This window comes from Onychostoma macrolepis, chromosome 25 (genome assembly GCF_012432095.1).
Source record: "Onychostoma macrolepis isolate SWU-2019 chromosome 25, ASM1243209v1, whole genome shotgun sequence".
NCBI classification, from domain to species: domain Eukaryota; kingdom Metazoa; phylum Chordata; class Actinopteri; order Cypriniformes; family Cyprinidae; genus Onychostoma; species Onychostoma macrolepis.
In genome coordinates this window covers 14,770,230-14,797,976 of record NC_081179.1, presented here as the reverse complement: position 1 = coordinate 14,797,976, position 27,747 = coordinate 14,770,230, and the positions used below count along the sequence as shown (strand labels likewise).

Below are 27,747 nucleotides of genomic sequence, written 5' to 3'. Positions count from 1 at the left end.
TCTTTCTTTAAAGGCTGAAATGTGAGGTTTACCTTTTTATAAAATTTTTTCAAAGCTTTATTTGAACATTTACATTAGATATTTGAACATGCTAATAAACTGTTGTCTGTCAAGTTGTCATTTAAAATGATTTTTAAATATAAAACATGTATAAAACAAAGCGATGTGTGTCTGTACTTTTTGAACATCTCCAGCACATTTTAACAATACCGTGATAATACTGATGACCGTGATATTTTGTTTTTTTTTTTCCACAAAGTCGGTGTTGTGTATTTTCTGGTAATCAAATGAACACGCAGAACATGAGGATTTGTATTTAAATAGTCTTTTTGCAGTTTAATATTCACAGACACTAGTCTATATCGCGATTTGATTTAAGTATACTGACCTGTTTTTTATTTATTCAGGGGTGGGAATTACAGTTATTCATTACAATAGATCACCCCCAGTGTAATCAGTCAAAGTGACGGACGGACTTCAGATTCTTCCGTCACTGCTTAAAAAAAATTCGTCAATGACGGACAATTTTCGGTTAACGCGACATCTGACAACATCTCTGTTCATATTGCTGATAAGTAAGTAAATAAATCACATTTAGGTTGTATTGTACTGATTTTTACCATGGTTTTATCAATTCCCTTATTATCAATTTATCAATTCCCTTATTGTTGTAGTAAGATTAATAAATCTAGAGCATCTACAGCACAAGCATTCTTACATTGTTCTACATACAACAAGTACATCAAAACTTAAACTCTGGCTTCTCCATTTTTAAACTTGTGTTGGCGCAGAACTTTACGAGCTGGTTTTCTGCATTCCTATAAATTATTATGCCCCCTCTCTTTCTCTGCTCATCTTGTCATCATTTCCTCTCATCCATGCAATGCACTCCCCATCCCGCTGTTATTCAGCACTCACTCCATTGTCTTTGCTTTTCTACAGTCTGTCATTCTTCTAATATCAAAGGTGGGGCCCTGAGTTTTAGGGTCTCATTAATCTTCAGAAGAGGGACAGGGGCCCCTTAATCCACCTCAGCCACCCTCTATCTGATCCCCCCAGGCCCCGAGCAAGACCCCCCCCTCGCAGCCCCCCAATCAACACGCACACACACACACCAAACATCCCCTCACAAAACTCCCCTGCAGCCACTGCTCCTGTCCTTCTCCCATCTTATCAAGTTTCAAGGGCTCTGATGTGGACAATACACAGGGCAGAGGCCGACTTTTATAGGTGTGTGTGTAAAGTTAGAAAGATCAAAGCGTAATATATATATATAGGGCATGTTATGGAATATTTCAGGTTTAATGCAAGTGAAGCTCAGCTGATAACAGTTGGTTACCTCACAAATAAATTTGACGTCATTTTCCTAATAAAAAAATTAAAAAAAAGATTACAGTGAAGCACTTACAGTGGAAGAAAAGGGCTTAACTTGTATTGAACCTGGAATATTACTTTAAACATACCATAAAAAGGCCACCAACTAACTTATTCCGGACATCAAATACCAAGAAATGCATCTAAAGCAAATAAAGGCACCACATTGCATGTTTTTTTTTTTTTTTCAGTGGTGTTGGAATAAACTAGTGGTCGGCCAATATTTGCCATTTTTGTTTAATTATCAGCATCGGCCTATAATATTTTTACAGTTTGGCTGTTAAGTGTTGGAAATTTTGACAACACCAGAACTTTTATTTTGACAGAATTTCCCATTCTCCATTTATATTACTTTTTGTTTAACAGTTCAGTTTAATAAATAAGACAAAATGTTAAACAAAGAAACAAAAATTTGCTGACTAAAAGTATACCTTTAAGTTTATTTCACAGATTTAATTACGTTATTCATTCATATTGGTTCATTTTTCAAAGAATTATCTCATTTTTACCATTTTATTGCCGCAACTGTTATTTACTGGTATTTTATCCTCCGATTAAATGGTGTGGTATATACTTGCCTAGCCTGCTCTCTAAGATATTAGAATTGGCATCAGTCATAAAACCATCCATATTGGTCGACCACTAGAATAAAGTGAAGTAGAACGAGAGATGCTAGTTAGCTAGTCACTGATAACATGAGAGACTTCAGACCAACACCAGACAACCGAAACAACAAAACAAACGTCTGGTTGCCGAGTAGAAACGGGTTGCAATCTACACAAAACCAGCTACTCATCCCGGACGAGTCGAGTCGCACGCTGAAACACTTTCAGCACTTGAAAAACACCCAACCGTCACCCACAGAAGTCATTTTCACACACTCCAGTCAGTCAAAAAAACATCATTAATCATGGCTGGGAGGACCTCCGTGATGGACATTTGGCAAGATCACACTATTTCCCATCCCCCGCCCATTATGAAGTCTCAGCTGACAACCCCACTTACGCACACTAGTAGGTGGTACGGGGGGTTTGATGGTAGACCAACACAAACAGCTCTCCATCTGGTTGAGTTTAAACCCGTGGTATGGGGTTAATAGCCCCGTCAAGCTGTGTCGCTGAGAGCTTAGTCTTAGTTGGATGACGACGTCAGGCCCATCTTTCTGTCACAGTATGCTAATCTGAGACCGGGGACATATGATTCCACTTAACTAAGGGGGCCGTCTCCACGCTAGGTGTAGGTGTCCGATTAAATCGGTCAACGCCAAAGAGCAATGCTAAAGTGGATTAAATTATTCCTACAGACACTTGTCCTATAAAGACAAGATGTAGGTCCCTTTGGGAGGAAATTAATGTTTGACACAGGATTAATAGAACCAGTCCTACCTCGTTTCTGCATGTATGCAAAAAGGTCATCGAGGAACTCCTTTCGTTTTGGGTCGTTGTCCAGTTCGTAAAGCTTTAAGGAAAATTGTGAAGAATTCATTTGTTAATCGTTGTAACATCCTTTTGGAAACTTCTTTACATCAGCTTATTTTTAGACAAAGCAATTATTCTTTAGGCTGAACAAAAGTCCTTGTTTGTTCAATAAAATACTGAATTTAATATACTAATATATATCAATATAAAGGCTGTCAATTTGTTAATGTATGTGATTAAATATATAATACTGTTAATATCATTCAATTTGACCAAAAACTTCAAATAAAGTAAATAAAATACCACCTTTACTGGTAATTTATTCATAAATCAAACCAAGATGGCATATTTAATAAAAGTAAAGTCATTTGCACTCACTGCATGGTCTTTATTTAGATATACATAATTGTTCAAAAATATGCATTTTTTTTTTTTCAAAAGAAATTAATTTTATTCAGCAAAAATGTACTAAAATGATCAAAAGTGACAGTAAAGACATTTATAATGTTCTGAAAAAAAATTCTAGTCATCAAAACTAACTTTCTAGATATAAAAAAAACCTCTCTCTATAAAAATATTAATCACAACTGTTTTAAGCACTGATAAGAATATGCTCTCTAGAGCAGGGGTCGGCAACCTACGGCTGTGCTGACAAGAAGTTTATGAGCTACTGAATGTTACTTTTTGCTCGCCACGATCTCTGATCTCTGTGTGTGTGTGCGCGCGCACATCAATTAAAGCAGCGCATTAATATAGAACAGTGATTAAACTGAAAGGTTTTAATTAGTGGTGGGCCGTTATCGGCGTTAACGTGCTGCGTTAACGTGAGACTCTTATCGGGCGATAAAAAAAAATATCGCCGTTATGCCGAGTTCACACTGCACGATTTTCAAACTGGTCAGATCGCTGTTGTTTTCACACTGGGTGACTATCTGGGGTAGCATTCAGTCGCTGCTGTGTTCACATTGCACGATGGATCGGCGACAGGGGCTTTCACATTGCACGATTTCACAATAGGAAGAATCGCCGACAACTCTGTCTGATCCGCAAACTACGTTTCACACCAAAACACACGCGAGAAGTGATAAGGAAATAACGTGAGAACCTGCATGTGTCAGCCCGTTGTTCTCGAGGGAGACTGGAGGTATTAAAAAAAATATAGCCCGCAAATTGCCTGTGCGCTGATTTCCAGCTAAAAAAAGAAAAACAGATTATGCAAGAGGGAGATGCAGGGAACAGGGATTGTGCTCTGCAAAGAGTGGTAAATAATAATTTTGCAGTAACTGTTATGCTGATGTTGCGGCTGGTCAAGCGTTTGTGCTTGTTTCTGTATGATAAAATTGTACATATTAAAATACTGATATGGTCTATAACTCCTCACCGAACTTCCCTCTGCCCTGTATCTTTGTCTCTGATTGGCTGAAGGTCATCGTGATGTAGTTTTCAGTCAGAAATCATTGCACACAGCGTGACTGTGAATCGCCGACAGCTCCAGATATTTAACATGCCAAATATTTCACGGGCGTCGGCGACGTGTCGGCGATTCTCTCAGATCGCGTCTCTGATAATTCATACTGCGCGATTGTCACTCGCGTGAACGAGCTCCGATTTGCCTCCGATGTCGGGCATTTGTCGGCGATTTATCAAAACCTGTCGGCGAGTGAAAAATCGGGCTAAAATCGTGCAGTGTGAACTCGGCATTAATCTATTCTCAAAGTTGGGCTGGGAGCTGGGTCTATACTACGCAAGCTATGATGACTTTCACCTTGATATTTTAGCGCGGATGTATACCTAGCCGAATAGCACTGTAGGGGGCGAGAACGAGTCTTCGAACCTGTGTGTATGCGTGCTAACATGGATGCAGCTATGAAGCCGCCGGGTTTGCTTCAGGGAAAATTTATTTTTAAGAAGCTTCCCAATGGAAATCGGCAAGTCATTTCTGTCTCTACGTTATGGTCTCGCTCTCTGTATCGCGCGCACAGCGGAGTTCCGCCCCGGTTCGCGCGCACACACACACACACACACACACACACACACACAAACAAACAAACGTAAGCGCACACACACAAGTGAGCACACTCCCACTCCTATTTGTAAATATTAAGCCGCAAAAGGTATATTTAAATATGACTTCTGTGTGTCTCTGTGTTAATGTATGGTGCAGACGCACGGGTTTGTTCACTACTCATACAGAAGACCGCGTGAGGCTTGCGGCGATATTAACGTCTGTCGTCTCACTAAATGAGGACATAAATACATGAACAACATCTCCAGAACTGCTCTGAGAGTCACTTCATGAGCACTCGAGCGTTTCATTTGAGAAAAACTATCCTCACGGCAACCCGTCAAAATAAAAGTTCGGTTTCACTTGAAGACATTGGGCAGAACGTAATAGACTACTACTACTAAAACTATTAAAACCTTATCTTTAAAGAATAATCATACAATGTCTTCGATGTTATTATCAATATTAAATTCTTGATGACTGCTAGTTGTTTACTACTAGTAGTGAACTTATTCTGATCTACTTGGCAGAATTCAAATGAGCCATTTTAATCTAGATTAATCGAGATTAATTCCAAGATTACAGTGAGATTAATCTAGATTTAAAAAATTAATCTATGCCCACCACTAGTTTTAATGCACTGGCCTTGTCACACACACAGTGGTGTTCAGAACGGTCACACTGTATATCTGTTATTCAAGAAACTTTAAAAAGTAAAAAAAACTATGAAAAAATCTTAAACTACTTGCATGAAAATCACATTGTTTTTTTCTAATCGCATCATTTAAAAATGTTTATGTTTACGTTTTACAGAATGCATTAAAAAAAAGAGAGGAGGGGAGGGGGATTGGATGGGGGGCATTGGCATAGTGGTTAACCAGAAAAATTAAAAATGTCAGTCATGCCGAAAAGGTTGCTGACCCCTGCTCTAGAGCATCAAATCAGCATATTAGACTGATTTCTGACAGATCATGTGACACTGAAGACTGGAGTAGTGATGCTGAACATTCAGCTTTGATCACAGGAACAAATTACATTTTTAAATATATTAAAATAGAAATATATACATAATATTTCACAATATTGCTGTTATTACTGTATTTAATTTAAAAAAAGCAGACTGTGTGAGCATAAGAGACATTAAAAAAAAAAAAATGTTACAGACCTTAATCCTAACTTTTGAACAGTAGTGTACAAATATTCTGTGTCAGACAAAAATGTTAGAAATCAATAATCATATATAACTCGTTTCCTTCTTTCTTTAAAAATTACCTGAATAAGCAAATTAATTGTGATAAAAAAAATAAAGATAAAAAAAAAACTGGCAGCCCCTAACTATACAAAATGTTTCTTCTACACGCTACTGTGAAGTTAATAACTCAGCGAAACTGTGTTAGTGTGTCACTGACAAAATGTGTAATGACTAAATGACCATTGCTTAGAAACAATGTTTACCTTGGCAAAGTCTCTGGAGGCCTCTCCTCGGCTTCTCCCACCCTCACCTTCCTCGTTCCAACTTGAATTTCCATTCTACGAGTAAAGAGAGAAAAACAATTAGCAAAAACATTGTGACAGGAGAGGATGACTTTGGGGGCCACTGTTTGAAAGGACAGACTAGAAAGTGAGTTATTGGGTGTCGGGAGTCCAGATGCACAAACAGGCTCCAGTCTGCATGTCAGGAAGGTGTTCCTTAACGCTAACCTTTGAACTCTGAGGGTCTTCCTTGTGTGAACATGAAGGGGTACAAAGCTGATGGCTGAGTGACAGTGGACAGAAGCTACAAGGAAAGTACAAATGTACCATATGCCAACTTTTGAAAATTTACGGCTGATGATTATTTTAAAGTAAAAAAACATTGTCTAAAAAAAAAAAATAAATAAAAAAAATAAAAAATGTTTTTTGAATACAAAAGTCAATTTAGGCAACACAACATAATATACAGTATGAAATTTTTTTTTTTTAGATTTGCTAAAGATAAATATGAAAATTATTAGTGTTTCTAATAATTAACTGAAATACATCTAATATCCTGGTGATACCAATAAATTAAAAACAAATATAAAACAATGACTGATATTAAAATTCCATAAATTCTAAAAAGAAAAAAAAAAATGCACTTGAATTAAATATAAAACTATGAATAAATACATAATACCTATACTAAAGATTACATTAACAGTGTTAATTTAATAACACTGATAACATCTTTATCAGTGATTTTAAAGAGTAACAGTGTTAGATTATCTAAACATAACAGAGCAAACAAGCATGCAAAAAAATCCAATATTGGCTAATATAATCCAAAATAAATTGACATCTAATATGGAGCAATAATGATAAATCTAAAATCTCAATTATCAGCCAATAACCAATGCCAATAATACATCCATATATCTCTAGTATTAAGATAGATGCCATGTTTTCAGCTCGTACGCTTGAAGGCAATCAGTTTTAACACTGCGTCACCCTTGTTACCCAGAGGCCATGACCACAATACAGTTATAAAATCTAATAGTCCCCCTGTGCACATGCCCTGTGCTTGATTACAAGTTATCCACTGCGGCACCAGTATTCATTTACACAAAGTCTGAAAGGAAAAGGCAGAGTGGCAATAAAGCAGTTTATAGGACTCATCCACTGCCCCACTCTTTAATATGCTAAGTGAATCACAGCTGGGTAAGAGCAAGCTCTACAGCCAGACCCTCTCCACGTTTACAGCAAACACACACCAGCTGGGGCTGGGAGCGGGAACCCGGCAGGGAATCAGCTGCAGTGGGCATCCATGCTGTGTGGCATTGTGATGTGTCAAGTGAATGACCGTCTAACTGTATAACCTTGAGGGAATCTGAAAACAACAAGCACTTGTGTATTGAATTCCATTATAAAAGGATTACGAGAAATCTCAGACTTCTACGGTGCACGCGTCAAGCCAAATGGCATCGACACGTGAGCCAAACACAAAACATTATCCTACATTGAAGACATTTACAAGAACTGTGCAAGCTGTTATCAGGCTTACAGGTCAGACTTGGGCCTTACTAATCATATTAAGGGAGAACTGATTGGCTTGTGGCCAAATTAGCTGAGAAGAGGAAGCAGATGACCATCTGGGTCACCCGAAGGAAATGAAAGCCCCTTCCCCCATATTAATTCGACAGAAAACACTGCCCTAGCTGACCATGGCAAATAATTACTTGGGTGGGAGGAACAAACACATGGCTTGTCCAGTGTTTGTCACATCTGAATGTGGCAAATAAAGACTTGGGCTGAAAGAATGGACACAAAATTCAACTCTACACTCCTAAAAATGAAGGTTCCAAAAGAGTTTTTTGAAAGTGATACCATAGAAGAACTATATTTAAGAACTATTTATCTATCTGTCTCGATACGGGTGGAAACCACAGCATTAAGGCCTTTCCACACGAAGCGCGAAAAAGCTAAATGAATATCGGACGTGATGATGCGCTGGAATAAAACAATAGATTTCTATGGATGCTTCCACATAGACTACGAACATTCGCACACCGAAAAGGCGAAAAGTTTTCTTGACCCGGTGCAATGAATCTAAGCGTCGCAAAGCGGAAACACGGGGCGTCCAATAAGATTTGAGCTAGGATGAGACCAGAGCAGCTGTTGTTGTACAAAAGGGTGAGAATGGTGGCGCTGTTTCGAAAACCAGTGTAAACAAACAACAAAGAAGAGTATCCCGGATAGGAGAAGTGAGTGGATGTTCTTGTTGGTATTTGAGAACAGATTATACAGAATAACATTTCTATTAATTATTAAACATACAAAGAGTGCATGTGTCTGCTTATTATAGAATCAAAAATAGATCACAATCGAAAGTTATTACAAGCACTCAATAATGGTTTAAAGTGGGTAAGCAAATACATTAATAAATTACATACATTTTCAAGTGTAGCTTCATGCTAATTGTACTTCTAATTATATTTTAGGATGTAGCCTATTCTTGTAAGCATTATAGATAGTTTCTGGTGTAGAACCAAACTGTTTATCTTAATTTAATGCTGTATATTGAGCAGCGGACGATGTTAAATCCATATACGAGATACATATCTGAGGAAACATGCATTGTTGGTCAGCACCATCTAGCGTGCAGGCATGAATTACCAGAAGGCGAACAATCGTTTCGCGTTCGGTGTGAAAGCACCGTTCGTCTGCGATTCGCCTCGCTTTTTCGCATCGCGCTCAGTGTGGAAAGGCCTTTAGTCTACTAGATAAGTGATATCCTAACAGAGATCCCAAAAGAGCCCAAACAGAGATCTTCTAATGTGAATACAGTCTACCATTGAGAAACCAGAGACATTAAGTCAACAGGCAGTAATGCTATAACAGGGTGGGCTTCCCAAAGTGCTATCAACACCTAGATGGGATTGTTCAACTGAGATGAAACAGTTACCTCCCCTATCAAGCAGACCTCTTTAGGTGTTAATGCAAATATACCAGTATGCTGATAGGAATGGGTGGTAATTGCATTTTGATAAGTTAGAGATCATGCTGTGTGGAGCAGTTTTGTCTTCAGCACTCACCATGAGTCACTATTCAGTTGAGGCACTTAGGTTGTTTGATTTCTTCTTAAAGGATTCTTTTACAACAGGGTTGGGCAGTATGACTGTATGTAAAGATTCTGCTATACTCTAAATCTGTGGTGCAAATATATAAGGACAGCAAAAATAAAATGACAGCCTACTCTTCAAATGGTGAAACCGCTTTGTTGGGAGCAATTTTGTTTTGATGCGTCACATGCATTTAGCGTAAATGTAGGTCATTTGTAGTCACTAAGTAACATTGCAAAATGCCAAATCATACAAGTGACAGACAAACAAAAAATTAAAAAGAAATAAATGGTAAAAAAAAGGGGACAGAGGCACTCAAGCTACCCACATAAAACAAAACTGAACCAAAAAAAAAAAAAAATTCTTCCAAAATAAAAAAATAAACAACAACAACAAAAAATATAATAAAAAGAAGAGTTTCTCAAGGTCCAAAAAATAAATAAATAAATAAATAAATCTAAAATTCATTAAAAACAAAGACAAAAAGACATCAGAAACAAAATCAAATGAAAGTACCAAAACAACAACAAAAAAAAAATAAATAAAACAAAAACGACAAAGACACTCGAGTTCCAAAAATAAAAACAAAATGCAAAATAAAACCAACAAGAAAAATTTATTTGAAAAAGAATGCAGTCAAGTTCTAAACAAACAAACAAACAAACAAACAAACAGAAAAGATAGAGAAATGTACAGGCAGTTCTCAGCAAAAATTTCCCTACTACATACTACTACAGTGCTAGAAGAATTTTGCCATTCCATCCACCTCTATTTTACAATAACCATATTACATGAAGACAAAAACAAATAGGATCAAGGAAACTTTCTCTGACTAGGACAAGATAACTTATGTCGAAGCGCCACACGGCCATTGGATTTTCAACAACTCTGCAGCTGCTCCACAGGCAACAGCACCATGGGGGATGGCCTGGATCTTTAATCCAAATCAAATAATTGGGTCTCCACTGCCAAAAGTCACAGTCTCACTTAATCGGCTCCTTGCTGTGCCAGGAGCAATAGAGGCTGGAGAGGCGGGGGAGGGAGTAGATTGGGGACTTTTATCCCTGGGAATTTGTAATGGATCCATTAAGAGCAATTCGTGGTTGTATACCGCACTACGCTAAGTGATCCTTTAAGGTGTGCGGCTGTCCAGTCTCCCACAATAAGAAGTCCATTGTGGGAAAAAGTCAGCAAAATGTGCAGCCTGTACAACTGTGTACAAGAAAGAAAAAAAACCCCACAAAGTAGCTTTATTAGTCCTTATTGGTTGATATGGCCCTTTGAACAATACAAATGGCACATAGTTGAGAAGAGCCGAAACAGAGACAAAAGGCCCAAAGCCAGGGCCTGTAACTGCTTGTCCAAATCCTTGAACATCCTGCAAAGGCCTGAGGCAGAGTTCACATCCATTATCTTTGTCCTGACTGGGTGCTACATGAGAAAACAGATTGTCTTTCAAACAAATGGACACAGGTGTGAAGATCTCAGTCCATCATGGCTTTATCTCAGTATCGGAAAGTTTGAAAAGTTAGGAACTGAAGGAGGACAGATCAAAAAAGCATACCTGTCCTAGGAAGCTTTTCTACTTAATTTAAGAATTTTTAAAATGCCAATAATCACTCAAGAATGAGATTTGGGGCATTTCAGGATTCAGAGCATGGTGATCTTCATGATGATATTCAGAGCATTGATGATGAATATATTAAATTATGGAACTCTTCCCAGATCACTCCGTCTTGCCAATAACCTGTCTGAATTTAAATCGCTGCTCAAAACTCACTTGTTTTCAGAATGTTACCTTTATTAAGTTGATTTCTGTTTATTCTGTCTTATGTGGTCTAATCTATATGTTACTCTATTGGTCTGATTTTCTCTTTACTTTCTGTATTATTGTTTGATGTTATTCTCACATTTCTGAAGTTTATTGTAAAGGGTCCTTGAGCTCTGGAAAGGCGCTATATAAATAAAACTAATTTTTATTATTATATTCGCATGTCCTGTAATACTTTGCAATTCTTGCATTCTGTCTACCTTTGTACAACGCATTCATTAATGTAGTCAAACTGGACTAACAACTGCTGCAGTCCAATTTTTCTAAAAAAGTTATTTGAAAACACTTGTAGAGACTACATTTCCACAAAAACAAAACAAAAACAAAGAAACCAAAAATAAAACTAAACAAAAAAAACCCAAAACAAACAAGGGGCTATAAATAAAACAAAAAAGGTGATAAAATTGACCAAAATTAATTAAATAAATACAAAAATAAAGGTGATGTTCAAGTAATAAAAAATAAAAAATAAACAAAAAACATAAAATAACTTTATTGATAGCCCAAATGTACTTTTAACCAATATAAACATGTTTTTATTGATGACAAATAACTCCCTTTCAACCCTGCTGGGTTATGGGTTGATTTCTTCCTAGGTGTGCTTGAAATTCCACATTCTAGTGACACTGATAAATAGATACTGTGAGATGATAAAGCCCTAAGCTGCTTTTGGTAAAACGAAGGTTGTGAAAACCTCTGGCGAGTCGGGACAGGTTTTGAGGGGGGTTGGGGACAAACATTCTACACTTGTTAAGAGGGATAGGAAATGGACGGACAAATAAGAAAACACCCCTCCCTTTGCTATATACCTTTCTGGTTGATTACCATTCCCCCCTCCATTACTTGCTTCTGTTACATTTGGTGAAATGGACTAGAAACGGTCACAACTCATAGGACGGCTGCGACGAAGACACTCCCTCTATTCTCCCTTTATGCACAGGCCCCTAATGGGAATTCTCACCATTTGAAGAAAAGAAACTAATTCCACTTGGAATGTTTCCTTTGGGTGGGGCTGGACAAACTAGACGCAGACGCCAGCCCCTCACCAACCTCACATTCTTGCCTCTGGCCTTTAAAGATTTTTACTATCAAATGCCTCCTATTCAAGGGTTAGAGTTACCACCCGACCAGATAGTTCACACTGCGCTGAAAAACGGGGAAGGGCGAAATGACACCAAAACAAGGCTATAAAACAACCATCTGACAGCTTGCAATTCAAATAAACAATGTTTTATCATGGAATCGGCCTGTCGAGATGATATTCTGAAGAGCAAAGACCATTGCTAATTGAATCTGCACTGATCCATCGCACAGATGGGCTGCACTTCAAGCTGATGCCAGCAATCAGATCATCATAGGACCCAGGAGGGTCGTCCGACTGAAATTTCGCCATCAAGATGGACCACCAAGCTCTGTCAAAGCTACCAGAGAAAGATTGACAGACCTCGCGAGCGCATTTACACCCGTAACGTTCAAGAGAAATAAGCTAATAATACGCACCAGATGTCGTGCTAACATTTGGAGCGAACGTACAAGTGTGAGGCCATCGGGTCATTGATAATTTATATAGAAAATCATTCCACTGCGACAGCAAACCTTGATATAATAAGAATTGATTGCTACTGGTTGGATTGTATCGTTGGCGTGGGGGTGAAATGTTGTCAAGGTGATGCTGACAGTTAAATAATGCAAAAGAGTTCGACAAACAAGATTGCTCCCGAACCCAAGGACAAATTTCCTGTTGTTCGTTTAGAAACAAGCTCTTTTGGGGGAAGGGAGAACGTCAAGAGTGTGCCATCTAAAGCACATTTGTCTTTTTGTTTACTCGTAAACATCACTTTTGTCATAGCAACTGTAAAGAAGACAATATAACTCAATCCATGTTGGGTACACAAGGTTTTCGCAGCCTTAGAAGAACAATTTTTGGATCTCCAAAAAACCTTTCAGTGAACAGTTCTTAAAAGAGCCATTTTTCGTGAACATCTAAATAACATTTTACACTCTAAAGAACCTTTTGTGCAAAGGAAAGATTCTACACTTTTAAAAATAAAAGTTCTTTATTGGCATCAACGATTCAATGAAGAACCTTTAACATCCATGGAACCTTTTCCATTCCACAAAAGGTTCTATATAGTAGAAAAAGATTCTTTCGATGTTTAAAATGGCCTTCACACTAAAAAAAATAACTGTTCGCTGAAAGGTTCTTTAGGGAACCAAAAATGGTTCTTTTATAGAATCGCTATGAAAACATTTTTGGAACCTTTATTTAAAAATGTTTCATGTATGATTCTTCATGGAACCGTCGATGCCAAAAAAAACCATTATTTTTAAAGAGTGTGGCAAAAACGCAATGGGAGGCTTCAAAGTAAGACTTGGAATGAATATTTGGCCTCTAAAATAATAAACAGGTACTTGGTTAAAAGATTTTGCTAATTGCCTCCATATATTTCTCCTGACAAATGCAGAATCAAAGTAGCGGGGGTGTTTCTATTGACCCGATGCCTTTGATATGGTCATCATACATGCCAAATGGGAGGCTGTAACTCAAGGCACATGCATGCGCCAACGTCAACTGAGCCTGATTAAAACTCCATTAATCACCCTAGATTACCATGCCAAGCTCCCTAAAAAGGGCATTGTGTCGGCTACCGCTAAAAACACTAGGTTTAAAGGGCGCCGAGCTATCTGGACTGGCCTCAGCCATGTGTTCAATGAAAAGTTTAATGGCGGCCATTTGACCTCCTCATTGACTTGGGAGATGATTTATTGAATTCAACACTAGTAAACCCAAAAAACAAATCAGCATCAACCCAAAACTCAACTTTTCAAGCACAGGAAGTAGAAATAATGTCCCCTAACCAAACATCCCCATCCACGGGCCTCCCTGAAAAACCTGAAAATCCTTCCCCTTGGAGATTCTAAACAAAGCTGGCGTGAACTTCCTTTATCTGCAAACTGCCGATTAATTCCCCGTTCGCTAAGATTATGAGTAAACACTGGCGCCAACTTTACAGCCGACTACTGCGCTTTTACCAAAGGCGTTTACTGATTGACTAAGGCTTATCCATTTAAAGTGTGAAAAGCTTCAAAAAGTCAACCCCCAACCCTTATTTAAAAATGCCATTTGTGGCATCTGTTCTCTTTTGTGTAGTCAGTGCCATCAAACAGTCTCTTCACATCCCCCCCCACCCTGCAATCTGATACCGTTACCACAGAGAGCATCATTAAATACTAAAGGACAGAAATAAAGACGGGTGGGACCAAAAAAAAGAGGGTGGGGGTGGGATTGAAGCCCCTCAAGCTTTAAAACCTTGCTTAAAGAAGTCCGTTTTCGCTTTTTGTGCATTAAAATTCATTAAAATCTAAATAAACAAACAAAAAGTGAATCAGATTCAGTAATTAAAGTAACTAAAGTGTATTATTTTTTATTAAAATATTATTTCAGTTCCATGCATTAAACCTGGTTGTTTAAATTATTATTTATTTTAATTACAACATTTTCTCCCACAAAGCCTGTAAAAAAACAAACAAAAAAAAAGACAAAAAAAAAAAAAACTTTGCATAGAGACAATCACCACATGCAGGATCAATAATTACTTTTAGAACATTTAAGCACATTTTACCCTTTCATTTTCATTACACATCTGGCATTTTACTTTTACTATATACATTTTTTTTCAATGACGACTCATTACTGCATAAGTAATTATTTCATTTTTTTTTTAAATTAAATAATCAGCATAAATTAAAGGCAGAAAAAAATTCTACCATTATTCATACATTTTTAATTTAATAATCATTTACTTTTTTTTACAGAAATAAAAAGATGACACGCATACATATATATAAAAAAAAAATTTTTTTGAGCCAGACAGTAATGTGAATAACTATAGGCTAAAAATTAACTGTGCTTAATTTTTCTAGAAATCATGTGAAATAAGTTTTCAAATAATGCAAAAAAAATACAAATAATTGTAAAAACAGGATTTATTTTCTTAAAGCAATATATAACTTCTATTCTTCCTTTTGATTTTGGAGCAACCTGGACATTTTCTTGACAAATGTTGGTGAAAATCACCCCCCTAAAATGCACTCACAATGAAGTAACTCTATAAAGCTCATTCACTAAACCCTTCCCTCTTAGTAATGAGGTATAAGTCCAACCATCAGCCTTTTCAGAGCACTGAATCTCCTATTGTCTCCTATACACGTGGACAAGCCTATATTTGAAAAGCAGTATGCAAGCCCTCAGACCATTACCCTCTATAAATACATATATAATGACATGGGTGTGATGAAAACATCACAGACCTGCCTGTCAACACACAACCTTCCCAAACATCACCATAGTTTTACAGACTTTTGCTTGTTGTTACTGATCTACCTCAAATAAAACCGCTTTGAACATGTTTGATGTCAATAACAGTCGATAAAACCACGTTGGATGTTTTGCATAAAAACACAGTCATAACAAAGACAGCAACACTTATGGAATAAAACCGATGCACTGCTAAACGGCGCTTTGGGGGGTTTGATATATATAATGTTATAATGTTATTCAACACGAGTATGGTAAATGGGCTTTGATTGAAAGCATGCGAATATCAAGGGCTGAAGATGCCACAAGTGTGAGCGTATGAAATTAGAGCAATCCATTTTTCCCTGATTGATCGATCGATTACTCACTCAAGCGCAGCTGAGCAAACAAAGAGCTCAAACCTGAGGCAACTAAAATGGATGACAGCACTACAGGGAAATGTCTCTCTCCACATTAAACCCACCGAGACGGTCTTCTGTAAGACAGCTTCATCCTATCGTGACTGACATGAGGACAAAATTACATTTACGAACCTTACGTCACCCAAACATGAGAATTCAGAAGTCCTCTCATATAATGCCAAATCTGTATGAATTACTTTTTTCTGTCAAACACAAAATTATATTTTGACTAATGTCCAAAGTCCAACTTTGGACCCCATTGACTTCCATTATATGGACACAAAACGTTTCTCGAAATGTTTTCTTATGTGTTCATACAGGTTTGGAACAACATGAGGGTGAGCAAACAATGGCAGAATTTTCATTTTTAGATGAACAATCCCTTTAAATGTGCTTATTTAAGAGTCCCATGCACAGTTGTCCAGTTTCGACTACCTAAATTATGGGAAATCTCCACGTGTGAACTGTCAGGGCGACTCCTCAAGAGCACGCGCCTGTAACATTCTGCCTCTTGTATTGCAACTTGACAGCGTGCCTCTCTGGTCACAGGCCAAGACAGCATTACAGCACACTGCCAAGAGCTTGTTCTCAAGAAACACCAGCGGTAGGGGGAATGACAGAGGAAAGTGAGACGGCAGGAAGAAAGAGAGAATGAAAGCACACTCCTGTTGGGCCGCCTGCCAGAACGCCACACTTCAGGGATATCCAGGGACAAAAGCCTTATGTCAGGACAGAATTCCCTAAAGACTCGGGATGAACAAACGGAGAAATTAACTGAAAGAGCTGTAAGAACATGTCTGAGGGTACAGCTTGGCTCACAGCAGGAGACTATTGATGATAAGGGAAGAGGAGGACAATAGCTTATAAAGAAGTAGAACGCAACGAGAAGAGAAGAGAAAAAAAAAAAAAAAAAATCAGAGGCCCGATGTCTTTTGTGAACTTTTGGAGGAATGTGTAGTCCTCTTGTGTGCAAAAAAAAAAAAAAATGGATTCAAAAAATTCTCTTAAAATCAGCTAAATTAAAAAGGCAGGCAATTTTTTTTTAATCTTTATTCAAATCAGCATAATTAAGGACAGTATACCAAATGCTACCATCATTTATAAACATTTTAATTTAATAATATAACAGGTTTTACATTAATGTGATGATGATACAAAAATAAGATTTTTTTTGCATTATAGTAATGAGAATTTATGGGGAATTCTTCTTAATTTAAGTAAATAATGTCAAAACACAGAAAACTTTAAATAGTTGCAAAATAGGTTTCTTTTCCTTAAAGTGGAGTAAAATTTCTAATATTTTTTTTTTGATTTTGGAGTGATCTGGACATTTTGACGTATTTTTGTGAAAATCTCTTGACAAAAATTACACTCTTTATGAAGTGACTCTATAAAGCTCATTCACTAAACCCTTCCCTTGTATTAAAGAGTTAGAAGTCCAACCCAATTCTTTTGTACACTTTTGGGAGAACACATATTCCTGTTGCGCTCGAGAAAACTGGATTAGATTGCGTTTCAGTAAGACGAGATGAGTCTGTTTTAGTGGTTTCACAGTTTATGAACATGTAAAGACTCTTTACAATTCATCTCATGATGTGGCACTCCTCAAATCATGCAGAGATTAATGAAAATATGCTGAATTGCTGCTTTTATAGGTCATTGGTTATAAAGTGAAAGTAAACAATACCTGACATACTGAAACCCCTTGAGGTTAATGACACGTCATATAAATATAGACACAAACCTGTTTGAATGAGTCATCCAGGCTCCAATCATTCAGTCCGTTTGGTGTGTTGAACGATTGTTGGTCGGTAAGAGAGTCATCAGGCTCATCTTTCACCTTATTGGTCGGAGACAGGGGACGTTTTTTAGCAGCGGACGGCGATGCGGCGTAGACCGGGAACGGATACGGAGGAACTCCGACAGACGCTTGCTGTAGCGCAAGGCTTTGCTTCCTGAGGAACTCCAAGCCTTCGCTTTCCTCTTCTTCGCTACCATCCTCCCCATCCATCATTTCATCATCATCGTCTTCGTCCCCCTCAGACCCTCTTCCTCTGTCCATCTCATCAGCAGCATCTTCCTCGTGTACTTGGTCAGGGCCGGTTATAATCATGGGTCCCTTGGCAGCTTGAGGCCCCTGGCCGCCTTTCAGTGCTCTGTCTCTGGAGTTTTTGCTGTAGAAATCAGGGGTTAATGGAGCACCCTGAGCTCTGGCGGAGGCCATGATGGCTTGCTGTGCAGCCAGCTGCTGGGCATACAGAATATGGGCTTCCCTGAAGTGTCTCTCCTTGCGCTCCATCTCCAGTTTAGCTTGTTGTTGTCTCTGGAGCTGCTCCATAACCGCCTCCAGTTTGACTCCAGCCGCACTTCCGAAAGCTGCCTGGGAAAATGCACCAGCTAAACCACTGTCCTGAGACAAGCTGGGCTGGATTGTGAAGGAAAATAAGTAAAATAATTCTGTAAATACATTTTATAAAAAGCTAACTCCATTTTTCCCACTTTTAAAAAAATACATATTTTAAGATGAAGACAGTACAGCATACTCTACCAAAACAGGAGTTCAATATAATTTATAATTAACATTTAAAGGGCTAGTTTGCCCCAAAATGAAAATTTGTCATAATTTACTCACCCTCAAGTTGTTCCAAACCTGAATGAATTTCTGTCTTCTGCTGAACATAAAAGATATTTTGAAGAATGTGGAAAACCAAACAGTTTTCCTCATGCTACACAAGTCAATGAGGACCAGCAACTGTTTCCTCACATTACTCAAAATATCATGTTTTGTTGATATTTAGTAGAAGAAATAAAATCATACAGGTTTGGAACAATTTCAGGGTGGGGAAATTATGACAGACTTTTCATTATGGGGTGAAAATATATATATTAATAACTAAAAAGTAACGTTTTTAAAACGCTCGCGCAGCACAACTAAAGTGTAAACAAAACATTCACATCGTTTTTGAGTAACTTGAATTCTTTGAATTCGAACTAACAAAAATTAAAGTTCGAATTAAAGTCGCATTATTAAATGATTAAACGAAGTGGCTGAGGAATTAAAATGAACTTAATTGGAATCAGATACAAATAGTACACAAATATGCGTAAACAAATAAGCACAAACCACATGACGGAAGAATTCAAATTTGTTTAATTTAAATGAAAAACAAATACGTGTAAGCAAATCATAACAACGGACATGGTCGATTGGAATCCGAATTAAAATCAAGAATTTTAATTCGTATTAACAGTATTTATACGTCTCAAAAGATTAACGTCGCGCGGCTCGCTGCCCAGTAGGCCAACCTACCTTTGACCCCCCCCCCCACAATAGTCTGGATAGCAGAACGACCGGATGTCCGGCCAAAACGGCGTGTCGCTTTTCATTTAGTTAAATAATTAATATTTAGCCAAATCCAGTCGATTTATGCTGTTATTACACAACTAATTAAAGCACAGTTCGAGAAGTGAGCGCAATAACAGAAGATGTTCCGTTCACACACGAATCATGGCTGCCCAAAAGTATGGCGCTCTTCCAAAAACAATTAAGCTATTAAAAGAGAGAACGAACACACGACGCAAAGTATCGCGTTCTGATGGAATCAAACTGAGATGTTTTTGACTTTTCGAATCCGGCGGCACGAAAATTGGAACTTTAACAACAAATAAACAGCGCGAGTGTTGTATCATCAAAAAAAATCTTGAAATCATGACGTGTACAATGTGGATTTTCGCTAACGTACATATAATAGCTTGATCACTCACACGAAAGTAATTGGAATAAAGACCGACTCGTTGAGTTTATATCAAAAATTCGTAAACGTACATGCAATATTTTATACACTCTGCTGATTAAATATTACAGTAGCTTATCAATACATTCAACAGGGCTCTGTGCCAACAGGACGGAACTCACCACTTGCGCTTTGCTGCTACTGGAATTGTCCACCATCACTCTTTTCCTAGATAAACCACCGTGCGTGTTTTGCTCAGCGCACCGAGTCCGTGTGCATCCACCCGAACGTGTAATATCCCCTCTGATAGAACGGTAATAAACCTCTCGGTGTTTGCAGAGGAAAAAAACACTCGACACTGGGGCCAGCCAAAGGGGAAACGCCTGACCTCACCTCCCGAACTGCGCGCTGAGGGACTCCCACAGTCCCCTCGACTTTTCCTCCTCCGGCCGGAGCCAAACCCCCCGCACATTAACGCACATTTAAATCCCGCCCCACTGGCTCGTGCAACAAGTTACTACGTTCTTACGTTTCCCCTTTGCAAGCAACTAAGTAAAATATTTATAGCACAAAAACCGATAGGAGTTAACATATACTAACGTGGCTGTTTCATGGAGCTAATATTAGACTGACATTTTTTATTTTAGTCTGGAAATTCTGACCCCAAATTAGCCTCATATGCATGTGTTTATAAAATAATTATTAATCGTTCGATGGGGAAAACACTTTTTTTTTATTCACTAAGCATACACAACTTTAAATGTTTTGATTGTGATTTGACTTTTTTTAATTTTTTTTTTTTATATGATTTACTTTGAACGCATTCCTGCTGCGCCCTCCACTGGTTCAAAAGTGCTGTAACGTTTACTATATAATTATAGCTGGTGTCAAGCAGAAAAACAAAAACTGTTTTGCTGTCCACCTTATTTTTAACGTAACAGCGGGTGCGGAAATTTTTACCTTGAATGTGCGAGACTTCCGGTGTTGGCAGTTTCCAGTTATTTTAGCTCTGCAAAAACAGTCCATTATGTTGCTCAATTTCATCATGTTAATTTATTATCGTAGTAGCCTGAATCATAAACACACAGGTGGTTTTGTCGTTTGCTGCACTTTTATTATTCTATTTACCTATAGCTGTTAATGAAACAGAAGTCTCGCACATTCACAGGTAAAATTAGTAAAAGGATTGCTTTTTTATTAAATTTCAAATAAAACAATTTAGTAGGTTCTCAATACATTTAACAGAAAGTTTTCCATGTTGAAAGATTTAGAGGATAGATTTTTCACTGTTGCGATTGATTTTAACCCCTATTTAAAAAAAAAAATTGAATACAGTTCATACAAGTTTGAAGCAAAGTCTGAGGCATCGGATAAAAACACAACAAGACGGAGCAAAGATAAATCTCCCTTTATTAGGTCCATCAATATTTTACAAGCAAAAGAACATAATAAAGGCCAGTTAAATATAACAAACACCACGACACGAGGCAAAGACTTCAAGTACAGTGGTCTACTCAGTCCATAGAAGAGCAGCAGTCTCCTGGAAGACTCTGTAGATAAATAGGAAAGATGCAATGGACATGTTAAATGAAGTAAGGAAACATACATCTTGCACTTGCTTACAGGTTGAATTTTGTTCTTAAAAAAAATAAATAAATAATGCATGCTGATAACTCACCACAATCGCAGACATCTATGCTTCGTCAATGCCAAGCTCCTCAGGTGTAGGGATACCAAGCTCATTGAGGGTAGGCTGCAGCTCTTGAAGAACATAGGGGTAGATCTCTTTGTGTGGGCCAGATTTGTCCTGTGTAAATAAATATATTAAAATAAATAAATGAGTATGAGTCAAACTAAAATAAATTCTAATTACAATTTAGTAAAATCATGTTAAATTATGCAGCTTCAAGACATGAATTAAATAATGTCACTGTGGCGTATTCTGCTATTGTCCTGAGAGTTTTATTGACCTTGACTGCCTCAAGGATGCGGATGGCACTGGCCAAATCGTTTAGCCTCCGACACGCTCTCAGGGCTGCCTCCAGGATCTTTGGCTCAGGTACCAAGTCATAACCGATCAAAGTGTTCATTCCTGAAGCGAAACAAAGGGGACATGTATTTACTCCACAATCAGTTTGAGTTTTCTTCCTTGATGCAAATAAAAACATACTTCCTTGTTCCAAAGATTTTTATAGGTTAATGATAAACAGACCGTCATAAATTTTTGAAGAAGTGATACTAACGGATCGAACTAAACCAGCTTTACAGGTTAGCAAACACAAAAAACAAACAGAAACATTATTGTTACTGATGGAAGCAGTCTGTCTAATCATGCATTATAGATAATATAATATAGAAATAAATATTATATATTTTATTACACTATTTTTTAATTATATTAATACATAATTATTAATATTTATTATTATATTAACTTTCAGAAAAAAAATGGGGACCAAACAACAAAAAACATTTCAGGAAATATAATTTACTACAGTACTACATGTACTGTATTCAGATTCAAGTGGATTTTAATTAGAACATATGGCCACTAAAATACATTTATGAGGGTAAATTTTCACTTTACAAGCTCTGTAGTCGAATGCACAGCTGCTGATTCAATAACATGGTCAAAGCGCTGCCGTCACCCACCTTTCCTCAGCTCCCAAGCATCGATGTCTGGCTTGTTGAAGTAAGTGACCCAGCGGGCATCAAACTCTTCATCTGTCTCCTGTTTGCCATGGGAATAAGAACGAGCAGCTACTGAAGCTGTGGAAGAGAAAGACCAGAGACAAGCAGAAGAGACTTTAAGCAAAAATGATTCACTTTATCAGCCTTAGAGTATGACTTCCAGACAAACACTTTGACTTTATCACAGCCAAAGTACTTCCGGGAAGTACTGTAGGCGTAAAAGGGCCATAAATCTCATTAGAACACTCTATAAACATTTCATTTGTGTATCAGTGTTGGTAAAAAACACTTAATAGTGCAGTGGCATTTGCATATCGGCCTTGCTCCAGTTGGACCTGGTCCAGTGCTCTTGTTTGACCCATGTTTGACTGGTACATGGTACGTTGGGGGAGTAATATTTGAGCTAACGCTTAACTATCTGATAATAAGTTCAACTGATATTCCAAAAATGAGACACATAATACAAAACATGCAAACCAGGTGTTTATGTTCATGAAGTATATACACTGATGACACTTCATTTGCATATGTGGTGTGGGTTTTCACAGAAGTCAGTGCACTGTCACAGAAATCATTGTGGCTGACAGTATTAACTACATGAATTTATGCGCATACTTCATAGAGGCAACCCTGCCGCGCACGTAGACATTCACTTTATGATGAAACTGCTACAGAGGAGTATTTTTGTAAACCACACAGCCTGATTGAAGAGCTGTCAAAACCCACGTATTTATACACTAGACTAGCTGTTTCAATGAAATGTCAACCTGACAGAAAAATGTGTAAATCTGGGATGCTTTCAGTGTCGCGAACCTCCTCGCGCTGGGCCGAAGCCTCACTCTAGTGGGTCATTACAAGGACACTGAGAAAACATTCACAAGACTTCATAAATGACAGGGAAAACGCGATTATGATATGGAAATGCTCTTACACAGACGATAACCTAGCGTGTGACAACTTCTGAGGAGTATAACCTTTCTTGCAAGGCACCGGTGCGGCTTTAGCTTATGTGCTAAGCTAAGTTCAAGGTGTTTCCGTTAACTCTGTCCCTTATTGTAGCTCTTCCTAACAGCGGTTTTATAATTAAAGGCAAATTGTGTATTTACCTGTATATTGTGGCCGTGACCTTGTTAAACTCCGAGCACCGGAGACTGAGAGTCGAAGGGCGGCTCTGAACATAGTGCGGCTCACCGGGCTCACGCGCAGCTCGGACTGAAGAACGACAGGTTCGCGCTGCTGACTCTAGTTAAGCTAGCCGACCTGCTAACACGCGTCTGGTGTGTGACTGCGCATGCGCAGTGGTTTGGCAATAAAGCCGAGTATGGACTCTGGCTGCTCATGGAGATGTATAGCGAGGGAGTTTGCTAAAGAGGATTATAAAAGAGCATGAAGGACAAAAGATACATTTCTGTACTGTATACAAATCACAGTCCTTCTCTATGAGCTGCATCCAGTATGAGCACAGTTATATGTAACCTTCTGTATATGCATTATGAAAATTTGATGGAATTATTGATTAATATATTTATATTTATATTTAACAATGGATAACGCAAAACATCTAAATAAAACAACAAAAGCATACGGCAGCTGCAATGTTCTGTATTTATTGCATCCATATAACACACAAGCAGTTCGTCAGCATTTATATGACATTTAGGCCATCATTAGTAGACTATATTGGTACAATATTATGCCATTATTATCATACAAATATTTTGATCAAAATTGCTCAGTTTCATTACATATGCACTTTGCAAACGTAGCAATTGATAAGCTATAATGTTACTAAAATATTAGTGTTAGATATACATCAAAAAAATTAATCTTTCGTCTTTTTTTGAAAAGTTGACGAGAAAAATATGTTGTAAAACTGCCAGTTTTGAGCTTCAAAGCCTAAATGTGAATTTAATTTTAAGATAATAGAGCTACAAGCATGTGTTTGCAAAATAGTTGCTCTCACCAGCAGGGGGCAGTATTACATTTCATAAAGTAAAATCTAGGGTTATTATAGTTAACAAAAACTAAAACAAAAATCATTTAAAAACGTTTTATATATATATATATATATATATATATATATATATATATATATATATATATATATATATATATATATATATATTAATTAAAAGTTAACTGAATAACTTGTATTTCATTCATTTAATTTATCCTGATGTGATAAAGTAACTAAAATAACAAATAAAAATTAATATCAAAAGAAATTAAAGTGTATTTGACCGCAACTATGAAAATTTATTATATTTTAGGCTATACATTATTTATCATATTTGACAAAAAAATTAAAACTAATAAAAATGACAAAAACACAACAAATTACTAAAACTTTAAAAATAAAATTAAAATGGAAAAAATAAAAATAAAATATGAATAGAAACTATGATAGGATCCTAATTACTAATGACCTAATTACACTAAAATAACACTGATAAAACCAAAAGCGCAACAGAAAATATGAAAAACACTGAGCAGGCAAAAAAATTAATTAAAATAAAATAAAATAAAAAAGTGAATGAGTGTGAGAAATAGCCAAAAATAAAAAAATTTGGATTTATATTTTATTTTATTGTCATTTAATTACACACTATTATGAAGCCATACAAAAAAATCACTTGATCATGCATTTTATCACTCAGATTATACATTCACATTTATTGCATCCTGATATGGCCAAATTATACGACAGTTAAGCAAGTTATAAATAAACACACACACACACACACACAAAACATTTAAATGAATTCCTCCCTTTTATAGTAAGATTTTTTTCCCTGGTTCCAGTGCTGGACTTTTGTCCTGTCTCAGAGCAGCTCTTTTAAGACTGGGAAGATCATGAGAACAAGGACTCGCTGGTCTTTTTTCTGTCTTTCCAGCCCCCTGCGGTCCGTCTGGCCATTTGCTTTCCTCTGAGAGAGCGTTTATTTCGGCTGGAGGCTGGTATCCCGGCTCCTGCGGGTCCAGCGGCTCTTTGGACAGAAGAATACAAATGGAAGGAAGAGTTCTGTGTACGGTCATCTGAAGCGGGCCGCTCTCCTGGCTCTCCCACACCTCGGTCACTGTCCTGTACTGGAGCTTTGACAGCTGGTGTAAACCCCGCACCTTGCGTTTCATTATCTCTGCACAGGTGATGGTTTTGGTCACGGCCCGTCCCGTCCCGCTGAACACGACCTGCGATGCTGGAGCCGTGTGTCCGTCACCTTGAATTCGAGACATGGCAAAACCCAAAAGGTTCCTGATCTTGCTGCCTTCCTTCACGCGCATTTCCAGCACCTCAGATGGCAGTCCTGGGATTGGACACGGGATTGGTTCTCCAGTGGAACGGATCTTCCTGAATCCACCTTGCTTTGGTTTGCTAGAGGATCCAGGAGGGTTTGTGGGATTGAGTTGAGAGGGTTGGACAGATGTTGTGCATTTAGATTGTGTGCTATCATGAAGCTCTCGGCTCGGCATAAACATATTTATAGGCTGTTTTATATGTTCTTGGGGCTGCAGAATTTAGTACCACTTGATAATATTTCCCAGAACTGTGGATTTTTTACCTTCAAGAAGTTATAATTCATTATGTTGCTTTCCAGCATTAAAAAAAAATGCAGATGTGAGGGAAACCGAATGATCTTAGCTGCTAAATGTTGTGTGATTCCCAAAGCTGTGAAGTGAATGACAAGCTGTCATTTACTTTATACTCTCTGGCCGTTGACGTGAAGGAAAGAAAAAAATCTGTTCTGTAAATCGAGCAAATTCATCAAAGCTGAAAGTGCTGAGAATCAGCAATTTCTCAGTCACTACCTTTGAAGCATATTTCAGTATCCGTGAGAAGGGAGCTGTAACCAAACAAGGCAAAAAGACGATGAGTTCAGAGACAGAACCGCGCTTTAAAGCCAGCAAGCTTGGTTCGGTCAAAATGAAACATTATTTGAACTTTTAGCTCAAGTCAGCATTTAGTTTATGGATGCAACCAAGCTTAGTATAGCCAAACGTATAAAATAAAATAAATATATATATATATATATATATATATATATATATATAAAACCAAAAAAAAAAAAATCCAATTGAAATACAAAGAAGTAACATAAAATTAGAATAACATAAAACAAACAAACAAACAAACAAAAAACATTACATTTATAAAATAAGTTATAAATATTTATTTATATATATATATATATATATATATATATATATATATATTACACACCAAAAATAAAACAAACTGAAATTAAAACATTATATACAAATTAAAATTAAAATAAAACAAAATGAAAAATCATATAATAATAATAATAATAATAAAAAAATCCAAGTGTATTTAAATATGCACACAAATAAAATGCAAAAGTACAATATGAAATATTAAAAAGCCCAATGTGTGTACAAATCCAATTAAAATAAAATAAAATAAAACATTATATACCAATAAAACACACCAATAAAATAAATAGAATAAAATTAAGTTGAAACATTATATATAACAAATATTCTAATAAAATTAAACAAAATAAATTATCAGTATTATTATGTCTTTTATAATAGTAATAATAATACAAAAGCCATAATATATTGTAAAAGCCAAATGTATTTAAATGTACAATTACATACAAAATAAAATAAAACAAAACAAAATACAAAAACACTGTGTAATAAACTTTAAATGTAATAAATAAAATAGAAAGGATAAATAATAATATGAAAGCCTAATTTATTAAAAATAAAAAAAATAAAAAAAATAAAAAAAATAAAAAAAATAATTAAAAAATAAAATAAAATAAAATAAAATAAAATAAAATAAAATAAAATAAAATAAAATAAAATAAAATAAAATAAAATAAAATAAAATAAAATAAAATAAAATAAAATAAAATAAAATGCAAGACAACTTTATGGAACATGCACAAATTAATGTCAAACTGATTTAGAAAAATGTCATAGTGATGCATTTACCTTTTTGCTCTTAAGAATTCTCACAGAATTCCGCTGTAAGGAGAAGTTCTGCACTGCGTTTTACGCTTGATGTCTGGTCATAATCTGAGACCTTTCGCATATTTACTCTTAAGTGGTGCCTGCCACACTCCAGAATGCACTGAAGACCCAATCTGAGGTTTGTGAGGGACACAGAGAGGGAGGGGAGGAGAGCCTAAGCATCTCTTAAAGGAACAGTTACTGTGTCTAGCAAATGCTCTGTATAGAATTTCATCAGAATTTCATCCACCCAAATGCTTTCCCAAGTCCCCCTTTAAAATTCTCAGTGTTAATGAAGTCCTGTCAATCAGTGCGTGTCTGTGGCTGATTAACATGCGTGACTGATTAAGGCTTAGAGTTTAAAAACACACGCTCCCATGCATGACGGCACAATGCAGTCAGTAAACAATTATCTACA

The 27,747-nt window shown here is 36.9% G+C and overlaps 3 protein-coding genes across 3 annotated transcripts in view; all 3 read right to left on the bottom strand.

Annotated features, from left to right (window-relative positions):
- Positions 1-20,136, bottom strand: part of arid3b (AT-rich interactive domain 3B) — a 44,872-nt gene extending 24,736 nt beyond the window's left edge. The window contains exons 1-4 of the mRNA XM_058767779.1: positions 19,841-20,136; positions 17,669-18,349; positions 6,253-6,327; positions 2,760-2,832 (exon numbers count right to left, since the gene is read on the bottom strand). Of these exons, the coding sequence (XP_058623762.1) occupies positions 2,760-2,832; positions 6,253-6,327; positions 17,669-18,349; positions 19,841-19,876 (865 nt within the window). The 5' untranslated portion in view covers positions 19,877-20,136. The remainder of the gene's footprint in view (positions 1-2,759; positions 2,833-6,252; positions 6,328-17,668; positions 18,350-19,840) is intronic.
- A 915-nt stretch (positions 20,137-21,051) lies between these two features.
- On the bottom strand, positions 21,052-23,616 carry LOC131534534 (cytochrome c oxidase subunit 5A, mitochondrial). The gene is made up of 5 exons (XM_058767477.1): positions 23,456-23,616; positions 22,311-22,427; positions 21,629-21,750; positions 21,337-21,465; positions 21,052-21,208 (listed from the first exon to the last, which is right to left on the bottom strand). The coding sequence occupies exons 1-4, from the start codon at positions 23,526-23,528 to the stop codon at positions 21,352-21,354; spliced, it is 426 nt and encodes a 141-aa protein (XP_058623460.1). The 5' UTR covers positions 23,529-23,616; the 3' UTR covers positions 21,052-21,208; positions 21,337-21,351.
- A 1,297-nt stretch (positions 23,617-24,913) lies between these two features.
- On the bottom strand, positions 24,914-27,441 carry rpp25a (ribonuclease P and MRP subunit p25, a). Its single transcript, XM_058767728.1, has 2 exons — positions 27,312-27,441; positions 24,914-26,191 (listed from the first exon to the last, which is right to left on the bottom strand). Exon 2 carries the CDS (start codon positions 25,824-25,826, stop codon positions 25,122-25,124), a length of 705 nt encoding a protein of 234 aa, XP_058623711.1. The 5' UTR covers positions 25,827-26,191; positions 27,312-27,441; the 3' UTR covers positions 24,914-25,121.
- Between the last annotated feature and the right edge of the window lie 306 nt (positions 27,442-27,747).

Coding starts and splice junctions, on each gene's coding strand:
- LOC131534534 (XM_058767477.1), bottom strand. CDS start 23,528: ATGTTCAGAGCCGCCCTTCGACTCTCAGTCTCCGGTGCTCGGAGTTTA. Junction 22,428..23,455: donor GTCACGGCCACAATATACAG/GTAAATACACAA, acceptor TCTCTTCCACAG/CTTCAGTAGCTGCTCGTTCT. Junction 21,466..21,628: donor GCATCCTTGAGGCAGTCAAG/GTCAATAAAACT, acceptor TTATTTACACAG/GACAAATCTGGCCCACACAA.
- rpp25a (XM_058767728.1), bottom strand. CDS start 25,826: ATGTTTATGCCGAGCCGAGAGCTTCATGATAGCACACAATCTAAATGC.